The following is a 21,702-nucleotide window of genomic DNA, read 5'->3' as shown; positions in this document are numbered from 1 at the left end:
CTAGCTATTGTCACAAAAAGTCAATAAAGTACTTTTCATTTGAGGAATCAACAGCTCCACTGTAATAAAGCACACAACAACTAGCTGCTCTGAAAAAAATTATTTGTAGCTCCTGTAGACAGTAACATGAGTAATTCCTGCAGTCACAAACAGACTAGAATACCTTTTTATAATACTGGGGGTCTGAAAAAAGTATTTCACACTGCCACAGAAGGAAGACTTACAGATCCAATGAAAGGAAAACAATAGCAAAAAAAATATTTACTAAACAACATGTTATTCAATTTCACAGTGTGGGATTAAGACCCATACTTGTTCCTTGGAAACAGCAGAGTGGAGTAATACTCTGAGAGCAGGGCAGCAGGTCAGGTCTGCAGGTGGGGGTTTTTAAACAGTAAAATACTGTTTCCACAGCCAGAGGGAATGAGGGTGCAGAAAAGAAATGAAAGCAACAACAGCCAACCAAATACCCTTGGAGTATTTCATGCAATATTTTTCAGCAGAGAAAAGCAAAGCTAGAAACTGGGCATGGGCATGAATTTTTTATTTCATACATTCAAATACTGAAAAAAAGTAACCACGGCATTTACAAGTTGAACTGTGTGTGTGTGATTAAAAATAATTCAGTTAGGAACAGATTCTTCCCCAAAAGGGCAGTTTTCTGTTGGCTGAATTGTCCATGTCTTTAACTGGAAGCCTCACGATGACTGCAGGTCCATCAGCTTTGTTTATGGAGTAGGAAAGCAGTCTGCTTTCAATCTTCTGCACGAATACCCAGTCTGCTCATGTAGCTCTCCCAAGCTGCTTTCCTGTACTTCTCTGCTTCTTGAAGACGGTCTGAAGCTGACAAGATGCCACGTCCCACAATAACGATATCTGAACCTTTTTCACCAATAACTTCCTTGGGGCTTAGGTACTTCTGGCCAAGGTTATCACCTGAAACAGAGACACCGTTTTTTTTCTTTTTAGTTCATACAAAACTTATCTACTATAAAGCTTAAAAAAGAGGTGCTGGAACAAAAACCAGGTGTGCTCTTCCAGCTCTCATCCTAACAATTCACAAAAAAACAGGAACTCTTGTCTCCAATTAGTGAATCCCATTACACAAGATAAAATTTGACAGAGCGCGACCTTCTTTTTTCATGATTTACCAGTCACAATAGATGGAAGCGTTACATAAAGAAGCATCAATCTTGATCACTGAAATAAGCCTTAGCCTTCTTACAACAGGCAAACCCCCCGAACATTCACATAAAAACTTCAGATTTCATAAGAGTTAAGTATTGCAGAGAAATACAACTCCCCTACTTGTTTCAGTAACAACCTGTTTAGTCAGTATAATATTTCCAGTTCACTGATACAGCATCTATATCAGTATCAACAGTGTTACAGTTAGATTTCTGTATTTGTTAAAAACCTTTTTTTCTACTCCTAACCGAGTAGCTGTACATCTAACCCACCCATGTGACATCTCATATGTTTTAAGGACTGTGCTTTGGTATGCACAGACCTCAGCACACACACAAAGCTGCGTAGCCTGCTGGTTGCCTTTCAGCGCTCCCAGGAAAGGGATCAGCGTACCCAGAAATACAGAAGGCAGTCCATAATGGCAAACAGAGACTCCTCCCACCAGCAAATCAGCAACGAAAACCTCTTCAAAAGTCACTTTTTCACTGAAGGCTAGATCACTTACTGTATTTAAAAACAGGCTAGAATTATTTCAGAAAAAGTTACCTCCAGTTTGCAGCTGCACCCCTGGAGTCAAGTGAAGAAATTCTGGTTTATTACTAACTCTAGATCCAGATATGAATCCAAAAACAAAATCGGAGTTGTCTTCAGCCATCTGTACCTGAAGAAGATCGGTAAACAGTTACAAGTGATATACCTGAAACTAAGTTTGACTAGCAATCTGTTTCCCCATCTACCCTTTGACACATTGAGCTGTGCAAGGCAGGGGTATGAAATGCCTGTTCTTGCTTTAGCAATATAAAGTCACCCAGAGTTCACTCACCCCTCACCGATCCAGGAATGGGAATGTTATGTTTCTTTCTATGTTGTAAATAATATAATGACTGAATTTAAACTAATTGGAACTTTTTTGCTTAAGGGAAAAAAAAAGGGGGCTTTAACAGCAAAGTTGGCATGTTTACTAGAATTCACAGCATGAACTCCATCCCACATGACTAGCCTTAAAGGCTGCAACCTTTAAACATCGCGCTTGATTCTTGAGTCTCCGAAGAAAAACACTAATAGTTAAGGTGAAGACACTTTCGGAAGCGCATATATTAGAAACACAGAAAACTTCCCTGTCACAACATTTTACAAGCTTTTAACCTGAAACAAAATTGCGCGCTTACTGCAGCTTTTGTGTATTCACCAGTTGCAAGTGACCCTTGGGAACTCATCTCAGCAATCAGAAGACAGCCACGCTGGAGGGGAAGACCTACTTCCTTCAGACCTTTCACAACTCCAGAGCCTGGAACCACATGGGCATTGATAATGTCTGACCAGGATGCGATTCTGAACACACCACCTGAGAACACGGATAGGAAGACAGGCAAAGCATCACTAGAAATGTATTAAAACAGGAAACACGAGTTAAACAAAACAAGCTGCACATTAAATCATTCACATTTTCAAAGACAGTTTTACTACTGAAGCTTGATAGCTACAAGTTCAGTCTCATCAGACAGTTCTGACAGCTGCCTAACCACAAAAGGTGTAATCTTTCAGTTTTACTTTTCACAAACACTTCTTAGTATGTCACCTTTAATACTCACCGAGACATTTATGAAGAAATCCGCTGTCATAGGTGCTACCTTTCAATATAGTATGCACATCTTATGGGAAGTATGAATCAGAAAAAAAACAGTCCTACAGCTGCAGAAGCAATATTGAATGAAAGCCATAACAAGCACACAAGCATGCAATAGCAGGCTGCCTTAAGAAGCCATGCTACGTTTTCTCATGGCAAACAACTACTCAGAAGTACTTACTGAGCACCACCACAGATTCATAAAAAGGTTTAGGTTGGAAAGGACCTCTGGAGGTCATGCCCTCTCAGCAGGATTAACTTCAGAGCTAGATCAGGTTGCTCAGGGCCTTGTCCCTTTGAATCTTCTCCATGGCTGGAGATCTCACAATCTCTCCTGGCAACTTGTGCCAATGCTGCAGTTACACACACCAGCAGCAAAGTTATAGTAAATAGAGGTTGATGATAATCACCTTCATATTGATGTTTTACCGTGTTTCCAATGTCTGCAAATTTCCTGTCTTCAAAAATCAAGAATTCATGTTGATCTGCGAGTGTTCGCAACTCCTTTACTACCTCTTGGGTGAAATCGTTCAGGATGTCTACGTGAGTCTTCAGGATACAAATGCTGGGGCCCAGGATGGCAGCTAACTGCAGCAGCTCTTTGGAGCTGGTAACATCAGCAGAGAGGCACAGGTTTGTTTGCTTCTTTTCCATAAGTGCAAGAAGCCTGGCTGCAACAGGATGTACCCCTGGCAGCTCGGCACGAGCACCGAAGCTCAGCTCTTTACATAGTCTTTTCACGGGCGTGGGACCATTCTGAGCCACTGGCTCAAACATGCTTCCCTGAATGAATTTCTTCACCTTTTCAACCATCTCAACAGCCACCTCTCCCTGCTCCTGAAGAATCTCCAACACCCCGGACAATGTGCATACAGAATGCAGGCGAATTCCATGTTCCTCTAACCTGGCCTTCCCACCCTGCTCCCTATCCAACAGCACTACAGCATCTGTGACTTTTAACCCTTCTTTCTGAAGAACTTCTGCAGTTTCCAGTACGCTAGATCCACTTGTTACCACATCTTCAATGATCAAGCACGTTTCTCCTGGATTAATGGTGCCTTCTACAATCCGCTTAGTACCTTAAAAATAAAAAGCAAACACTCCACTAAATGAAGAAAGTTGAAAAGACCCCAAAATCTTGAAGAATCAAAACTTAACTTGCTACAAGAACATGCCATGCTAATATAAAGATCATATTTGTTCCACATACAAGCATATGCTGCAGCTAATCCTGAAGTCCAATGGAATCCGACTTCAGGAGAACAGGAATTTCACATTCACTGCCAGTATGGAGAAGTAATTTGTTTAGTTAGTAACTGACAGCAGTTATCACAGCTCTTACCACAGCTCAGTCACTGACTTGTAATTCAATTCATAAAGACTGTTACTTCTCCAAGTTCATAAAATACTTCTTTACGTTTCCAGAAGTTATGCACCATTAACGAAACTGACATACTGTTCACTGCACAAATTTGAATCTTTGGGTGACTACAGAAGTTTATTACTGGTGTAAATGGAATGATCGGAATTACAGAACTATTTTTTCCAGTTATTTAAAATGTCTTTAAAACAGCCAAGTTACGGGTACTCTTCAGCTCATTTCCTATTTTCTGCAGGCAGTACTCTGTGCTTAACATGCCTGTTAGAACAATTACAAGGAGTAAAGCCCCAAATGCCTTTGCCCTAATCAACAGGCACACATCCATGAAAGGCCTCCCAGGGGGCAACAACAAAGGATGCCTAGCTTTCCCAGGAAGCAGCAAGCAGCAGGAGAACATTATGCAGCAAGTGTGGTGCTTAGACCATGACAGCCTAGGGAACAAGCACACTTACAGCTTTGCAATCCATGTAACACCAAAAACCTTGTGCCAGGCAGTTAATTGCTGTCACAATTGACTTGTCTTTCATAAGAAAGAACAGCAAACGTTTTCATGCCTGGCACACTGACATAAGAGTAACACGTACTTTGACAAGCATGCTTTACAATTACTGTTGGAAAAGTACAGCTCTTATCACATGCAGAAATCCAGTTGCTATGGTGGGTTAACACATCAGTCTTCTCTCCCCCTTCTTTTATCAAAATCAAATAAATGGTTCATTGCATAGAGAACTGATTGCTTCTCACCTGGTCCACCCTGCCCACTGATTACAGGACTACAGGTTATGTATGACAGATAAAGGGGTTTGAGAGGTAAACGGAGAAGACTGGAAAGGTTCCTCTTGGAGTCAATATGCAAAAATTTCTGTTTAGGGGTGAAACGTGGCACCGGGCTCAGCATACCAAGAAAAACTGAGTTATAAATCATGTTTTTTTGGAAGAGGGCAGTGGTGCAGAACCATGGCTATGGTGCCAAGGGAAAAAAAAACCAACCAAACAAAAAACACACTGCTGAAGAAACAAACAAAAAAACCCCACAAACAAGCATCTGCTCAGCTCCCACCTCCAGAGTCTCCAAACCTACTGTAGCTAGACTCAAGCTGCAGCCTGATCAGCAACCAGCTGGGAGAGCCTGCTCAGACTGGGGTGCTGTGGGGGGTATGTTCCAGGGGGAAAAAAGCTGCATTTTGAATTGGAGTGGTAGCCTTAAACTGGAACAGAGATGCTGCACATAACAGAAGAACCACAAACATGCAAAGTCATTTCCCAGACAAGACAAGAAGTAGACACAAATCCTCGATTAAGTGTTTTACCGTAGTCTTTTGCTTCCTTCCTTCGTATGAGCATCGGAATCTGATTTTCTGCGCAGATGATGGTGGCCAGGGGCAGCGCCGTGTAGGGCACGCCGCACACGCAGTCATACCGCAGGCCGGCACCCTGGGCTGCTCGGAAGAGAAGATCTGCAACCTGGAACGGGAAACCGAACATTGCCAACCGCCAGACCGCGGGAGGCGACCGAACCGGTGCCATGACCGGGGCAGGCCGCGCAAAGGCCTGGGCACCTCCCTCCCGGGCCTGACAGCCCACCCCGCGGCGGCAACGCTCCCCCGCCCCCTCCCCGTTCGGCTGTGGGAGGCCCCCTGCCCCGCAAGAGGCCCAGCGGCCCCGGACCGCCCCAGCGCCGTGCGGAGCCCGCCCACAGCAGCCGCCACTCGCCCCGGGCGCGGCCCGCCGGGCACCCGCACCTGGCGGAGGAGGAGCGGGTGGGAGACGAGGCCGCGCAGGTCAATATACACGGGGGAGGCCCGGCCGCTCTTCAGCACGAACTCGCCGAAGCGCAGAGCGCCCGCCTCACGCAGCGCCGCCGCCGCGCACCCCGCCGCCGCCATCGCACCGACCGGCGCCGGGAGATGACGCGGCGGGGCGGGGCGAGCCCGGGCGCGCGGCGCCCCCTTCCCGCCCCCCGCCCCCGCGGCGTGAGGCCCAGCCCGGGTCGCGGCCCCGCTGCCCGCCGGCCGGGTCCCGTCCCCCCGGGGCTGCGGCGGGGGCTCGGGGCGGCCCGGGAGCTGGCGAGCCGCAGGGCCTCGAAACGCGCCCTCAGCGAGGCCACCTGCCGGCTGCCAGCCCGCGGGGGCTCGGACTGCCGGACGTGGGAAATCAGACTGACCCGGTCTTCTCTCAACAACGGTGTTTAATCAAAAAAGCCCAGAAACTAAATCATTAGTATACTCTATTTATGGGAATGCGGGGACAGAAGATGTACAGTTCGAAGCTACATCCGTAGGTGATCATATATACCGCAGTACAGGAGTAACAACATGGGACAGCAAGTAATCACCTCACAACAGTACACATGAGTGGTTAGACTTACAAAGGAAATATTTACAAACTTACCTTTACAAAACAACATTGTGTGCATACAAAATGAAATCCGCATTAAAACTGAAGATACATTTAAGGCAGAACAGCAATACACTGAAATAATTAAGGCTGTGGAATTACTTTGCACCTTGAAAATGCTGAGCTGTTAGCAATACTGTTTCTTTTTTCCTCCTTCAGTCAATCGTTGCAAAGATTGAAAAGCATCTACGTATTCCAGCTGTTTGCTCTTATCTCAGTAAGTAAGTCTGAGATGTAAGGGGGGGTTTTTTGCACCTTCTGTTGCATTTGCCTTCCAAAAGTTATCAGCAAATTGATCTCAGTGGCAGAGCAACGCTGAACAGTTTGGTAGAAAGAGAAGTAAAAGCACCAGCATCAGAAGTTGGACATGAAGGTGAAATATGGCTTGAGTAGAGAAGATGTTGTTTTTTTCACTAGCTTCATAATAAAGACTACAGTTACAGCGAATATTCAGCATCCTGACGCTATGGTAACATTCACCACTACACAGATCCCAGAACGAGAATTCATCACTTGATGGCAGTGTGCAGTCAGCCTAGTACAATGGGATTTTATTTTGTTTCCTTGGGAGAGCACCATTTTCTGATGGGACATGAAAGAATGAGCTGGAAAATAAATCCAAGCCCTGTGTTAGAGGAGAATTTACCTCTGCAGTGAAAGGAACAGAAATAAAATCAGGTGGTTGGCCCCTGTGCGTGTTAATTATCTGTTAGACCTCTGTATATACAGACTAGCCTTTACATCTGCCTCTGAAATTTACATTATCCAGTGACTTGATGCAGTCCTGTCAGGGCAAGGGTATTAAAATATGGTTGTATATTGTCAGGTCATAATGTGTGGTTCTGCTTAACCTTTTTTCACAGTATTTGTAACAAGGGCCTAATAGCATGCTCAGAAATGCTGCTGAACTCCACTGAAGCCTCAGAACTTGTAAATGTCGGTCAAGGGCACAGATTTTGTCTCAGCATTAACTTTATTTAAAAGTAAAATGCTTTTAAATATAAATGTTACTGGGAAAAAATAGTCATTTAAAAGGGCAGTAAAACTAAACAAGGCTTGTTGGTACAAGTAGGAACAGAGAAAATTTATACATTCTAAATCCTGGATTGCTTTGAAATACTACAGTCTAAAACCTTGGCCTGGCTGCGTGTCATCCCTGTAGTAGCATGCGTAGGGGGTTGTTGGGGTGGAGTGGTGGGGATCTCCCACAGGGCAGCAAGTGCTTTGGACAGCCGATGGGAGCTGACACTATTACACGGGCAATCAGATTTCCTATTTGATGGCTAGGAGTGAAACTGCCTGGCCCGGCTCCTTGAAGTGGAGCAGAGAGAGAGAGGTGAGTTCTCATTGCCACGTGTGTTCTTTCAATGTAGCCATATTAAATAATGAATGCCACATGTCACCGTGCCCTCTGGGCTCTGTTTCACTGGCACCTTTGCTGCTGCCTTCCTGTGGGCCAGTCCCAGCCCAGCACTGGCGGACACAGCGAGCACGTGTACTTTGATGTCAGTGCAGGGTAAGAGCACGGTCAAGATGCCTGAAGGTGGTGGCTGTGTGCACAGTGCCAGTCTGCGCTGAGCTGGCGGTGCTCTGTGGCTGGCGTTACTGTTGGTCATGCTAGTTGGTATGAAGCTGCTGCAGAAGCCAGAGGGGGCAGCTGCCACTACACCTTCACTCAGCCACCTTGGGAAAACCCTGAGTGGTAAAGCTGCAGGTGGAAATCTTCCTCTCAGAGTCAGCTGCTCTCTGGGGAGCTTTGTAAAGGCCTAACAGAACTCTATGAGAATGCGTTACCACATGTTTGTTACAGGCAATATTTCATACACAAAAAGATCCAGTAGTTAAAGAATGCTGCAAAGGGGGTTGGCTGTGGAGCTTCCCACCCAGTGGGCTCACTCCAGGCCTACTTACTGAGCTTCTGTAATCTCTTTACAGCAAAGTTACAATTTACAACAGAGTTACAGGATCTGTTGGAACTGCAGAGGGGCCACAGGTGGGCTGCAAAAGACCTGGAGAGAGCAAGGTCAGAATACTTCCTCTGTATTTATCATGCAGCAACATTTTCCGTCAACTTGATAGCATTCAGGCAAAAGAAATCTTTGCGATAAAATGCAAGAATGGTTGATCATCACAAATGTATCTGGAAGTAATAACGAGTTCAAGTTTTCCTGAATGTGCTGTATGAAGAGCAGTGCCCAGGAAGAAGAGGAGTTCTTTGACATGAATATGGAAAAAACAGAACCATAAAGGAAAGCAATCCCATAACATTCAAAATCTTCAGAGTTCAGCACCTCCAGCTCTCCCTTAATAAGGAATCTTTTTTGAACCTGAGCACCAATACCTAAACATATATTCCCTTTCAGCCTTTTGTTTGTTTCCCACCCCCCTGTTATTTGATGGCAATCTTGAAAGCTCTTAAACAATCGAGCTTTTCTCCCCTGTGCATCCAAAGTGTCTGCTGTTGCAGTTTGAGATGCAAGTGTAGGAAATAGGAAAATAAAATGCTAAATAACTCCAGATTTCATGTGATACACGAGAATTTGTTTGTATTAATGCCAAGCAGAAAGGCTGTGGCTTAAACTGTACCCAGTTTAACAGGGCTAATAAAAGCTGTGGGTTTTATAAACCACACTTCCATAAATATTTTTTTAAGGGCAGCACAATCCAGCACAAAGAGCCAGCTTTGACAAATAGGAAGAAGTACAAACAGTCCTGTAGTGAGAGAGTACCTGAGGCTGGTGCTAATTAAAGACACCCCTTGATGACTGCTGTCTGAAGAAGTTTCCATTGCTAAGAAGTCACATACTTCACACTCTTGCTCAGGATGAGAGTCTGGTCTTTGTCTAAGAGGTGCTGCTGGATTGCTTAGAAAATTAGCTGCTGTACTACAGAGGAACCGAGATAGGTTCTCATGGATCCAGAAGGTTCAGCTTTCTGTAAACACCCCCTCTTTCAAGCCTTTCCACCACTTCCCTCTGTCTCAAATCTCTCTCCATCAGCCACACAGCCTTGTACACCACTTCTGACTCTGCTCAGGCACCTGGGCTCAGACTTCTGACTGTGGCTCCCCAGCCTCAAGGTCTGTTCTTGTATTAGATGCACACAGTGCTGAACGTTGGTTTTTTTGCTGTGCCTCCTTTCTTCTCCACTAGCAAAACACTGACCACTCCAGCATACTGATAGAGCAAGCACAAAGAGGTTAGGTCTCCTACCTGCTGTGAAACTGAGCTTGGAGGTGGATCAAAAAAAGGGGCTAGCAGAGCCCTGAGAATTTAACAGTACTTGCAGAGTATCTCCACTACCTGCTGGCAGAGACAGCTTTTGCTCCTGCAGGTACATGGCAGGCTCACAGTGCAGTTACTTGGATGGTAAATTAAATTTGACTCTTGCCCTTACAAGAGAGTCTATACTGAGCACCCATGGTCAGATCAAGCCCTTTTCCTTAGGAAAACCTTTGGTAACAACTGACATTTTCCATTACAGGCACAGCAATGTCTCTCAGCACCAAGACAAAGTCCTCGCATGCCGGGGGTGGTGGTGGGAAAAATATCTCCTTGATCGCTACCCTACAAGGCTGCAGGGTTTTATGGTGCAGCAGCAGGAGAGAGAAGACCTAGCTGGGGAGGTGTTTCCCCTCCCACTCCCACTGCTAGAGAAGAAAATTTGGCCAGCCTACAAACTGGGGTTTTGTCACTGCAGACTCCCTGCATTGGTTATACTTAAGGCTGGCTCCATCACTGTAACATCAATATGATGATGTTGCAACTTGGCTTGCAAGAGAGCAATGTTTTAATTGTGAATATTTTTTATTTTGTTACAAATTAGGCTTCGGACATAAAAATATCCTCATGAATGCTTTGTTGATGAGGTGCTAACGGGGGCTGAGAGGTATTTACAAGTTTGGAAATGAAACAAATGACGTACTTTAAACACTGAAAACGATTTTCAAGCTGTAAGCACAAGGATGAACTCACCATTCCTACCACACTCTGAAAGGCTTAGATGGACTTTGGGCCAAGCAATTCTGAAGCTAGAAATGGAACAAGATCCTTTATATATATATATATATTTATATATATGATACAATATATGTATACTGAAAACCTGTGATAGAAAAAATTGTCATCATCATCATCTAGTTTACAGATACTGCAAAAATTGGACACAGCCTTTTCTCAATGCACAGGTTTTGCAAAAGATTTCTGTACAGTGTGTATAAAATGCTTTTAAAAAACCCATCATAGTCCCATTGTGCTTAGTCAAAACCAGCTGTATGCTCCAATGAATTCATTGCCTTAATCGTAGCTCCAAAAGGTACTGCATGTTGACTTGACACAGCAGAAAGCCCAAGGATTAATGGGGGATTTTGGTCTGAGCACTACCATGCAACAAGAGCGTATGTAAGCCATGCCACCACGGAAGCTGATCCAGCAGTGACTAGAGCCTGATCTTGCATGTCCTATGCAAAGTCCCCACTGCAATCATGGCAGACCCGGGCATTCGGGGCATGAAAAATCTGTCTGTTAACCTGGAGCAGACTTGCAACGATTTCAGCAAAACCCGACTTCAGTCCGGTTCTGCAGTACATGCTAAGGTCAGCCTAGTCTCACTCCGCCCCCCCACCCCCCCACCCCCACCCCCCCACTATCCTACTCCTAATCTCTCGTACATTTTGAATTCAATTCAGCAAGATCAAGAGGATTTCTTGTAAGGCTGCCTCACAAAGGTTAAGGCAACTGCAATTCTGGCTCTCGTTTCCAGTTGGCGTTTGCTTCCCACAGTTCCTTTTTTTGGCAGTGGATGCAAGAATACCACGTGTCCCGAGAGGAGCCTGCCAAGGGGAGGGAGCAGGTACCCGCTGCCATTACCCCCTGTGCTTTGGTCCCAAGGAAGCGGGCAGGTGCTGCCACCTCCGCAATGGTTTGTACCCTGCAGTTAGGGAAGCCATGTGAAATGCGAACGCCAAATACGGGACTATGTACAGACAGATCCGCTTTGCACCTGCTTGCTCCCTGCACCTTGCCTCAGGACCAGCAGTGTGGGACCCCAGCGATGGAGGCATTACGTCCCTGGGTTCAGCCTGCTCATCAGGAAACTCTTGATGCTGGGGACTGGGTGCACGTCGTACTGATGCCTGCGGCGCTCGATGAAGGAAGCCAAGCGGGAGGTATCTAGTGGGATCTTGGAATAGCTGCCGTTGTGTGGTTGCAGCCACGGATGCTGTAAACAAGTGGCTGCTGTCGGCCTTCTCCTGAAGTCTTCCTGGAGGATAACGTTGATGAAATCCCTGGCAGCATGACTCACATCGGAGAAGTACTCAGGCGGGAAGCTGAAATCTACTCTGCACACATTGATACAAGTCTCCTCTTTGCTTTCATCCAGGAATGGAGAGACACCACTTAACATGACATAGGTGAGGACCCCAATGCTCCAGATATCTGTGCTCAGAGAGACAGGAAGGCCTTGGATAACTTCAGGAGCTGCGAACTCTGGGTTTCCAAGGAGGTGGTGGATGTGGTAATGACCTGTGATCTGAACTGCATCTTCCAAATCAATGATCTTGACACGAGGTACCGGGATTCTTAAATCAATGAGCAGATTTTCTGGCTGTTGAAAAGATAATAAAGAAAACTTAATTATACTGTATTTTTGCTAATAAAATGTGTAGATTTCATTTAGGTTTAATAGCCAATCAAAACTTGCATTTAATCAGATGTGCGAGATCAGGAGAGTGAATGACAAGGAACCGGCTCAGCTGCTGCTTACACTGCTGTAAACTCAAATCAATGCTGAAATTGCAATGACAGCATCCCCTTTTGCACTAGGGCAACACACTGGGATTTTGCACTTTGTCCCAAATACTCACAGTTTTTTTTTCCCAAACTAATCCCAGATTAAGAGCACTGACAGATTTTTAAATTTTAATAAGACTTATATATCAGTTTATTTAGATTTCATTTGTTCACATGACAACTGGTTATATAAATGTGCATAACCTGCAGCAGAAATGCTCTTCATGAAGTAAATGTTCAACTTTACTCCCACCAGCATGTATCCTGGGAGGGACCCTGGTGCATACCATTACCATTGCTGTCAGTTGACATGAATGGAGCTGCCAGAGTTCCCTTATAGACGCCAGCACACAGTCATGCTTTCCAAGCCGGAGTGCAATTATATTTCATCCCAGTTGGTTTTCCTTCTTTTTACCAACCCTTTCAGTATTTAAGATCTATCTCTTTCAGTGGGAAATGCTGAGCATTGCCTATATACTTTGCTCTGGGGACTCAGGGATTTTTCTTCTTCTGTTGGTTCTGAGATGATTTCTGAATTTATTTCTTTCACCCTATGCAGACTCACTTTTCTCTCGTAGAAGTCCCTCATCCTCATGCTTATTTTACTGCTGCCTCATGGAGATATATATATATATATATATATATATATATATAAAGCAAAGTTCACTACACTGCTTTTCAAATCTCTCCGCTTGCTCTTTTCCTTGCACCCTGCCTTGACAAAATCAACAGGTTCTTGAGCAGAATCCTGGGACAAGACAGTTCATGGCAGTCACTACCAATGCATCTCCTGCTTCCACTTAGCAACAGAAGGTGCTTTATTTAGTATATCCCTCATGTACAGGAGAACTGTAAATAGGTCACAGAAAACTGGCTTCCCAGCTTGTTTCTGGGAAGTTTCTTATGATCAAATAGAAAATTCACTGCGGTTTCTTACCTCCAATTGATACCTATTTTTTGACAGGTCCTATAAATACAGTGGAAAATACAATCTTATTGAAAGAAACCAGGATGATTTAGCCTTGTGGGACTAATGCTCACCTAAGGTACTGTACAAAAGGAATTTTTTTTTTTTTTTTTGTAGTGGCAGTAGGCATCAGAAGAATGAAAGCATCACTTCATCTGACATGCCTGGGGGTTGGAGAGTTGAGAAGACACCTCCTTGGAACTGGACTGTCCACTATACAAGAAAGTTAATCTCTCATTCTCCATTTTTAATTGGCATTTAAGTCTGAAAAATATTATAGATTATCTGATATTCCTGGCAACCAGAATCAATGTTGCAGATCACAAAACTCAAAACACTTGATCATAACTTCAATCGCTCATTCTCTGTCATCCAAGATAACTGGGATGGTGGCGAGGACAGAAGTACAATGTAAATCCAGGACAGTACAGTGCCTCCTGCCACGTGCACCAACAAAAGGAGGTACAAGCTGTGCTAATCTAACTGAGCATGACATTAGAGAATGCCTGAATTTCTTCTCCACAATGCAGTTTGTTCTTCCTGTGAACCTCTCCCTGGGTGTATTCCCAGTTCCCCTCTCAGGCTGTGCAGCACAATGCGGCATGCTGCTTTCCTTGGCCCCTGCCAGTCCTCCCCACCTCCTGCTCCCCTGCACCCTTACCTCCCCTTGGGCTCTCCAGGGCACTGCTGTGGACATGAGGGAGAGACACGCTCCTGACCTGCCCTGAGCTGCCTGGGCACAAACCAGCTCTGCTCAGGAAGCTTGGTAGCTAAGTTGGTACAAGTGTGAGCCCAAACCATACCCCATGGATTTTTCTTGTAATTCCCCTTCAGTCAAGTGCTAGTGACACCTCACTTTTGCCTCAGACATCCTCCTTCTCCTTCATTAAATCCAGCCATAAAGGACTTGACAACAAACCAGTGAATCAAGGAAACAGGTGCATCTCAAAGAAAAAGACCTTGCGCTGCAGGTCAGAGAATCCTTTCTGTGGTCAATAGGTCTGAGAGATAGTGCTTGTCCATTTCGTGATCATCTTTTTGCAGCACAAACTGTGCCTCCTCCCTGTCTGTGCAGCTGGGAACTCTCTGTACCAAGGCACTGAATAGTAGCATCATTCTCTTTTCTTCTTACCTTTATGTCTAAGTGAGCCACTCTGCAGTTATGAAGATACTGTAAGGCTTCCATTGTGTCTCTTATATAGAAAGCGACTTTTTCCTCCATAAGTTCATCATGGTTCATTAGATAATCTAAGAGACGACCATCATCCATCCTACAAAGAAATCAACCCCTGCACATGAAAGATCACACGATATCTCTAGGAACAGTTAATATTTGAAAACAAAATTGCAGTGGAAGCTTCATGACCTAAAAATGGAGGAAACTAAAATGCAAGATCTGGTGACTATTCAATGATATCTCAAGATACTGCAGGCCATGGAAGTGGTAGAATGATTAATCCTTAATTGTTATCTCCAGTCCTTGAAAAATTCAGCAACGGTCTCAAGTAAACTCCTTTGCTTAAAGATGGATTCAATAGACAGAGGCAATTTCTTTGAAAACAGATCCTCTTAATTATTTGGATTCACCAATTTTCTTATAGAGCTGGTTACATAATGCAGAAAAAAAATCACTGACATTTTTGGCTGGTAATACATTCTATGGGAAAACTAAACCAATGAAAGTTTTCCACCTAGTTTTATTTATCTGTATAAATAAACAATCAAATGGCCCAAATATACTTTGTTGGATATACTGTAACAAAGAAGCATTTTGGATTTGGGTTGCTATTTTTCCTTACGGGGGGCAGCATGGTTGCCAGACAGCGCTTTTCACCACGAAGTGTTAGAACAGCGTAGGCTTCAATCTAGCTGAAACACATTTATTCAAATATAAAAAGTAGATAAAACTGCCCAAGTAAATCTGATGCTATTCAACGGGACAAACTGCTGATACAATTACCCAAGCTTCACCAGAGTAGAAAGCAGTTTTATTTGTCCTCTGAATCTTACTTACTGTAAAGAAGAGGCAGTGGAAGCTCTGCAGAAAATGGCTATTTCATTTGACATCACAATCTATAAAAAACAGATGACAAATTCTTTGCCCTGCTAAAGCCAGGGTGAATTTTATCCTTGGCTTTAATAGGGCTGTGATTCCTACCCAGACACTTGAATTCAAGCTCCACGTACTTACAGTTCCAAAACTAAGATGTAAGAAGTAGGAGACTCGTAGGTGTCGTGGATAGTGATGTACTGAGGATGCTGTAAGTGCTGTAACAAAGCTGCTTCGTGTGCTGCCTGCTCTTTCTTTTTCATTTTTTTACTAATGAATTTCACAGCAACGTCTTTCCGGGTGGCTTTGTGAACGCATTTCTTTACTATGGAGAATCGACCCCTGAAATAAAAAAAACCACCCACAGAATAACAAAGGGGCCTCATGAATAAATCACACCTAGTTGTCAGTGGGATAACAGACTGATTTTCAAAGTGTTATTTGATTCAGCACATTAATATTTCACAACGAATCAGATTTAACAAGTTGTTAATAACCTTTTTTGAACAAAGAGCCTCCATCTCTTACCCTGGGCGTAGAGATTCTTTGGGGATTAGCAAACACTGAGTGCAAACGGTGTCACTTTGCTTTGTGCAGCCATACTGATGTCCTCTAACAATCTCTCCTGGGTTCAAGTTGCCACCACTTTGACAGGTTTTCTCTCTTTTTTTTAGCAGACTCCCTTCTCCAGTTGCTTTAATAAGAAGCCCAAACTTTCTCACACAACTAAAAGCAAAGCCTTGTTAAATAATCACTAACCTATCATTTTGTCTCACTGTTTCAGGCACACAGTAAGAAATTAACTAAAAAGCTGGCAGGAAAGCATTTAGGAAACTCATGCAGACTGGTGCCTAATACTGGTCCTGAAAGTGAAACTACTCAGTGAAACCATGGGCTGAACTTGGCCTCTCAATACATCATGCTTCTTTCTACAGAACCAGAAAGCCTCCTGTTCTTTCAGCCCCAGACTTACTCACCTCTGATCTCTGAGCTGAAGAACTAATTGCATTAACCTGAATTGTTTCTGTGTTCCTTATCTGTCCTCTGTGCAGAGCTATACAGCCCCTATTTAGGCTCCTGTTTAACTGACCCTCCCAATCAGCAAAGCCCTTTGGCATGTGATTTAAGTCAGTCACATGCCTAAGTTCTTCGGCAAACTCAGGCTTTGGGGTTAAGTTTATCCAGAACCAGCAAATTGTCACGACTTCAAAAGCTCATATCAAATCCAAGATGACAGAGGAGATACCAGTGACAGCTACCAGTGGCTGTCAGAGATTTGGCTGCCCAATTTGTTCACAAGTTTGCCAAACTGCAATTCTCAAATCCCAACTGATCTTGAAAAACAGAATTTAGTCAGTATTTTAACCGGTCTGTATTTTAATCAGTAATTAATGGGCAATGCTCTTTGAAAGGAGTAGCAGTCTTCAGGCTAACTACAAAAAGCAACCTAAATTTCCTCCAAGGAAAAAGCTTCAAGCCATTGTTTCAGTGTTTTATTGCAGTGATAAGCAGGGTTAATATTACCTCCCAATCTCATGCAGCTCTGCATAAGCAAGGTCAAAGTTTTCCTTCCATGCAATAGTGGCACCATCAGCAGCAGAGTCTTTGAGAGAACAAAGCACATTAAGAAAGCATAAAGTTAAAGACAGTTTCCTGTGGACTATAAATGGCCTATTTTAGAATTATGTGAGACTGTGTTACTTAAAACAGCAAGTATTACCACTAGGAGTCCAGTTTCATACTGCTTAGGCACAGCTCCAATGTGTTGGATTGCTAAAAGCCAGAGCTCCCCAGAGGATGGTATGGATAAGGTGGATTTAAATCTGTCCTTGTATTTTTGGGCTGAGAAGGGCCACACAGACAGTCTAAGGCCACGTCTGTGTGTAACTGGGAGGCAGAGCCATGCTGTGTGAGCTCTCATTTCATCCAGCACAGGCTATCCAAGCCAGTCACAGACCTAGTGACGCACCAGAGCTGCTAAAACATGGGGAAATGTGGGCTCTGCTCACAACACCATGAGTGAGCTGTACCCCAAATTCCTGCAGCACTGCACACTGGGGGCTCACCTTCGTTGCAGCCTTCCTATGCTGGCTGCATTTCTCAGGGGGATATGTTTTGCAAGCTGACTTGCAGACCCAGCTGGGTAGCCCAGCAGAAGGCCCTGGTGCTGCTGGTATTGCTGGAAAGGCAGAGGGGACACCAACCAGGACACAGACCCCAGAGATAAAGCGAAGTGGTCTTGGGATAGAAAGCAGGGACCTGCTGGAGAACTCCAACAGCTTCTGTGACAGAGGGAGGCTGTGAGCCCTGCTGGAGGAGCAGACCTGAAAAGCCTTTCTAGTGGCAGGAGCTGGCTCTGAGCATCTCACAGGCTGTTTCTTGTATTCCTTCCAGGTTCAGGATAAATGTTTTTATCAAGACCCATCAAAGCAGACCATACAGACTGCACAGATGGATGGACACATTTGTGCATCAAGCCCTCCTCAGTGTCCCCACTCACCATACTCTGGGAGCCTCACAAATTCAGAAGGGTCGCTGGGCAAGCTGATCCCCCAGGGATTGCTGGCACTCACTCGAAACTGATACTGGCAGCCCGGGGCCAGGTCCTCAATGACAAGATATGTGTCCAAAGTTGAGGCTACTGACTGCTGCCAGACCTGTGAGCCTGTGTTTTACAGTCAGAGAGAAGGAGAGTTGAAGGAAACAGAATCAATATGTCAACTTAGAGCAGAAGCTTTCTCTGCCCAACTCATGCAGTACTCTGGGAGGTTAAAATCCACGGGGTTTTTAAAAGACTGTTATGGCAGACTGATGTATTTCTGTTAAACCAGAACTGGACCACAGGAAGCTATTTTGTGTTGCAGCCCCCTTCCAGCCTGGCTAAATGAGGGAAGAAGGAAATGCCCCTCACTTGACTGATAACAATAGAAAAAACACAGCCCAGGGTTGATCTCTCCAGCAGTCTAGCTGTGGCTGTGTGCTACAAGTGATGTCGGAGGGCAGCGTGATAAGGCAGGAGTGGAGGACTGATTTGATGACAGCTCTGCTATGAGAAAAACAGTAGCAGAAATACAGAAAAAAAAAAAGAAAAAAAAAAAGGACAAGGCAGTCCCAGATGAAGCTAAGACAGAGCATCAGTGCAATCCAAGTGCTTTTGCAGACAAAGTCTTTTTTTGGGAGACATGGTGACTACAGTGAATCCTGGAGCTGCAAGAAGAGAACCAGCTTTCTGAGGCTTAGTATGGATTTTTTTGCAGATAAGCAGGACTGCAGCAAAGAAATGTCTGTCATGTGTTTCTTCTCCTAACAACCCCACCTAACCATTACCTAACCTGTGGCATCCAAAGAAACAATACTTTATTCATCTGCACAGGGTCACAGAAAAGAAAAGGACCCCTGTGACACTAAGCCCTGTCACAGCCTATGATTTCTTTCAAGAATATGTAAAATTTTATCTTATTTTAGTAATTTCAGGGCTTCTTATATTATTTGCCATGACCCATATATGTTGTGTGTGTTGTGGGCAAATTCTGATTGCCAGGTCTCACAAGGTCAAGGCTGGTTTTACAGGGAAGAGTCAGTGATTCCTTTGGAGTGGGAGGAATACTGAACACTGACAGCACTGCTGCTTTTTTGCTGTTTGTTGTAGTGGCTGTTGTTAATAAAGAGCTTTTAGTCTTTCACAAAAATGCCAGTCACACTGATGGCACAGTGAGGGTCAAGGTAGAGTATTTGCTAAGAGAAGTTATTAATATGATGGAGTGATTAAGTTTGCACATTTACTAACATGAGGTAGGATTTTTTGAAGGATGAAGGGGAAAAAAACAGAGATCACATACCTAAGGCAAAGTTTACTGTCCAGGGACCCTCACACCTTGCAAAAAGGGATGTGAATAATTTCAAATGCCCTTTTCAAGAGCACATGCCTGCACATATTGGGAAAACAGTGCATTTAATATCTATTTGATTATTCAGGGGGAAAGGATGGTTGGATTTAAGAACAAATGGTTTCTGAGCTGAGCTTGAAAAGTATGCAGGGATCTGCAACTCTACCCATTTCAAAAAAATAATGAGGCTGCTTTGATTTTGCATTCCCGGGAAACATCCACCAGAAAGGATGGATACCGTAGTGGTGAAACACAAATGATGAAAGGATGCCTTAGTGGTGGATATGTTTTAGCTTGGCACACTTAACTTGCTGTAAGTGACTGGAGGGAACAGAAAGGTCTGTAATATATGAGAAGTTGGACTGGAGGACAGAAGGGCTTCTTTTGGCCTTAGACTTTGGGTTCTCTGAGCAGCACCTAGTGGCACCCCAGTGGTGGCATGGATGCTTTTGGGACTTGTTGTGCGATAAAGGAGGCTTACTTTGTTCTTATTCTCCCAGCCAGTGAGCACAGTTCAAAGCATTTACCTTCTTCCCTGTACTCCACAGTGTAGCCTGAGATGGTGCAATTGCCTGTACTGGATGGGGGTAGCCAGCGTAGGATCACAGAAGTGCAGCTTCTCTCCTGAGCAATGGGGCGATTTGGGGCAGCTGGGACACCTTGGGAAGAGAAAACAAGCACCAAGTCCAGCATCACATCAACAAGTGCTAGGGCTTTATTCTGCAGATCAGGTGTACCAGGTACATCAGGTCACTATGGGGCAGCTGCCCCTTGCAGAAGGAGAACTCTGGTTTGCACTGGGCTACCAGCACAACCAGAGGAAAGGCAATGTCACTGTCCCATTCACCCACCACCGTGAGTCTGATACTTCCATACTAGCAGCTAGGAGAGAACTGTGCTGCTCATAAGCCCTGCTGCCTCTGCATGGTCTCACAGTACTGCAGCACAGGGGGGGATTTCTTCTTGCCCACAGCTGGTGGTCAACTGCACTGCGGTGCCCCGGAGAGCTCCCTGCGAGACTGGCTGGGAGAATCACCCCTCAGGTGTAGAGAGTCCATCTGAGCTCAGCTGCTGTGAAGGCAGGGACTCTTTACCTGCTACCTTCTGCTGCTAATTTTTGCTCCAGCTCAAGACCTGATGCAAAGCCCATGGAAGTGAGGAAAACAAATATTCCTATGGGCTTCACCAAGCAGCGAGTGAGGAGGTGGGGAGACAGTTACTGTTGAAGTGTCCAAAAGCGATACAAGCAAGGCATTCAGAGCGCTTTGTGTTCTTGGTATGTTTGGCAGCAGATTGACAAACGACCAGTAGTTCTGTGCTTTGCTCAGGGCTCCTTCAGCACAGGAGTAGTTAGTGTAGCCACTAACTTGGATAAATTGGGGGAATTTTATCTCTAGGGCAGTTTGTGACACCGAACAAATCAACTTCTAAATGCTTGTGACACTCTTGCATCTGTAAGCCACTCATTAGACATTAATTTCTGTGCCATCCCCTTCAACGCAGCAGGCACCCCTCATCTCTCATGCTAACAGATCCCTTCCCAAGCTAGAGGTCACAAGCATCAACTCATCATTTCATATTCATTACAATTAGATGGGTCACTAATTGCAGCACTGAGAATTCAGGCTCAGAGATACGTCTCCAAGTTGAAACCCCGCAAGGCAGTTCATCCAGGCCAAACCTTACTCTTGCCTCCCCTGTCCCCGACAGAGAAGGGATGCTGAGAATCAGTGTTGTGGGATCCCAGGTCCCCCGGCTCCAGGCAGACTCTGAAGCTCAGAGCTCCCTGTGGGCAGCCCGGGGGTCATCCCCAGAGGCTCAGCAGCCCGAGGGAGCTCAGCTTCCCCCAGCCGACCTTACCAAGCCCCTGGGAAGCAGTGCTGCGAACAGGATGCAGGAGCTGAACCAGTGCCAACACATTTTCATTTCCCAGATGTGATGCTTATGATCAGACGACTTAATCAAGCGCAAAGAGTCTGCGATGCCTTCAGCCATCAGTGGGAGTCTTGGCTGAGGAACGGTTGTATGATTTTAACGTCTCAATTTACCTGGCACAGCTCCACGTCCGGCTGACTTTGCACTGGCTATTCCTGTGTGCTCCCAGCCCCCACCAAGGGACCCTGTGCAGGAAAAATCCTGGGTGTTAAGGTCAGATGTGCTACCTTGAACTTTGATGGTTGCAGAGGTTGATGCGGTTCCGTGTTCGTTGGTTGCCACACAGGTGTAAATGCCACTGTCCTGAGGCATCAGGTTGCAGATCTTCAACGTCAGCTCTCCAGAGTCACTGTGGGTGCAGGAAACCCCCGTTATAAAGTGCTGCTTCACTTGCTAATGCTTCTTATACCAGTTCCTGCCCTGCCTCATTACAAACACAAATCCTGTTAACTCATTTAAAGGAATATCCCTCCAGCAA

At 44.9% G+C, this 21,702-nt stretch overlaps 2 protein-coding genes across 14 annotated transcripts in view; both read right to left on the bottom strand.

Annotated features, from left to right (window-relative positions):
• Positions 1-528: 528 nt before the first annotated feature.
• On the bottom strand, positions 529-6,133 carry UMPS (uridine monophosphate synthetase). 2 transcript variants are annotated; one of them, XM_080399782.1, is made up of 6 exons: positions 5,939-6,123; positions 5,507-5,660; positions 3,226-3,894; positions 2,358-2,533; positions 1,735-1,849; positions 529-936 (listed from the first exon to the last, which is right to left on the bottom strand). In XM_080399782.1, the coding sequence occupies exons 1-6, from the start codon at positions 6,080-6,082 to the stop codon at positions 755-757; spliced, it is 1,440 nt and encodes a 479-aa protein (XP_080255908.1). In that variant the 5' UTR covers positions 6,083-6,123; the 3' UTR covers positions 529-754. The 2 variants fall into 2 exon arrangements, with proteins under 2 accessions (XP_080255908.1, XP_080255909.1); XM_080399783.1 differs by lacking the exons at positions 529-936; positions 1,735-1,849 and having other exon boundaries at positions 2,393-2,533; positions 2,997-3,894; positions 5,939-6,133.
• Positions 6,134-7,547: 1,414 nt separating this feature from the next.
• KALRN (kalirin RhoGEF kinase) overlaps positions 7,548-21,702 on the bottom strand; it is a 546,232-nt gene continuing 532,077 nt past the window's right edge. For 9 of the 12 annotated variants that reach the window (XM_080399718.1, XM_080399714.1, XM_080399722.1 and 6 more), the window contains 7 exons: positions 21,452-21,573; positions 19,817-19,948; positions 17,903-18,067; positions 16,927-17,005; positions 15,544-15,744; positions 14,485-14,623; positions 7,548-12,200 (listed from right to left, as the gene is read on the bottom strand). In XM_080399718.1, coding sequence (XP_080255844.1) covers positions 11,655-12,200; positions 14,485-14,623; positions 15,544-15,744; positions 16,927-17,005; positions 17,903-18,067; positions 19,817-19,948; positions 21,452-21,573 — 1,384 coding nt within the window. In that variant the 3' untranslated portion in view covers positions 7,548-11,654. Of the gene's footprint in view, positions 12,201-14,484; positions 15,426-15,543; positions 15,745-16,926; positions 17,006-17,902; positions 18,068-19,816; positions 19,949-21,451; positions 21,574-21,702 lie in introns of those variants that run through there. The other 3 variants (XR_013930070.1, XM_080399724.1, XM_080399725.1) reach the window with 3 other exon arrangements.

This window comes from Falco punctatus, assembly GCF_963210335.1.
Source record: "Falco punctatus genome assembly, chromosome: 8".
NCBI lineage: Eukaryota > Metazoa > Chordata > Aves > Falconiformes > Falconidae > Falco > Falco punctatus.
This window is presented reverse-complemented; position numbering and strand designations above follow the sequence as displayed.

Coding starts and splice junctions, on each gene's coding strand:
- UMPS (XM_080399782.1), bottom strand. CDS start 6,082: ATGGCGGCGGCGGGGTGCGCGGCGGCGGCGCTGCGTGAGGCGGGCGCT. Junction 1,850..2,357: donor GTGAATACACAAAAGCTGCA/GTAAGCGCGCAA, acceptor GATCTTCTTCAG/GTACAGATGGCTGAAGACAA. Junction 937..1,734: donor GGTGCAGCTGCAAACTGGAG/GTAACTTTTTCT, acceptor TCTCTGTTTCAG/GTGATAACCTTGGCCAGAAG.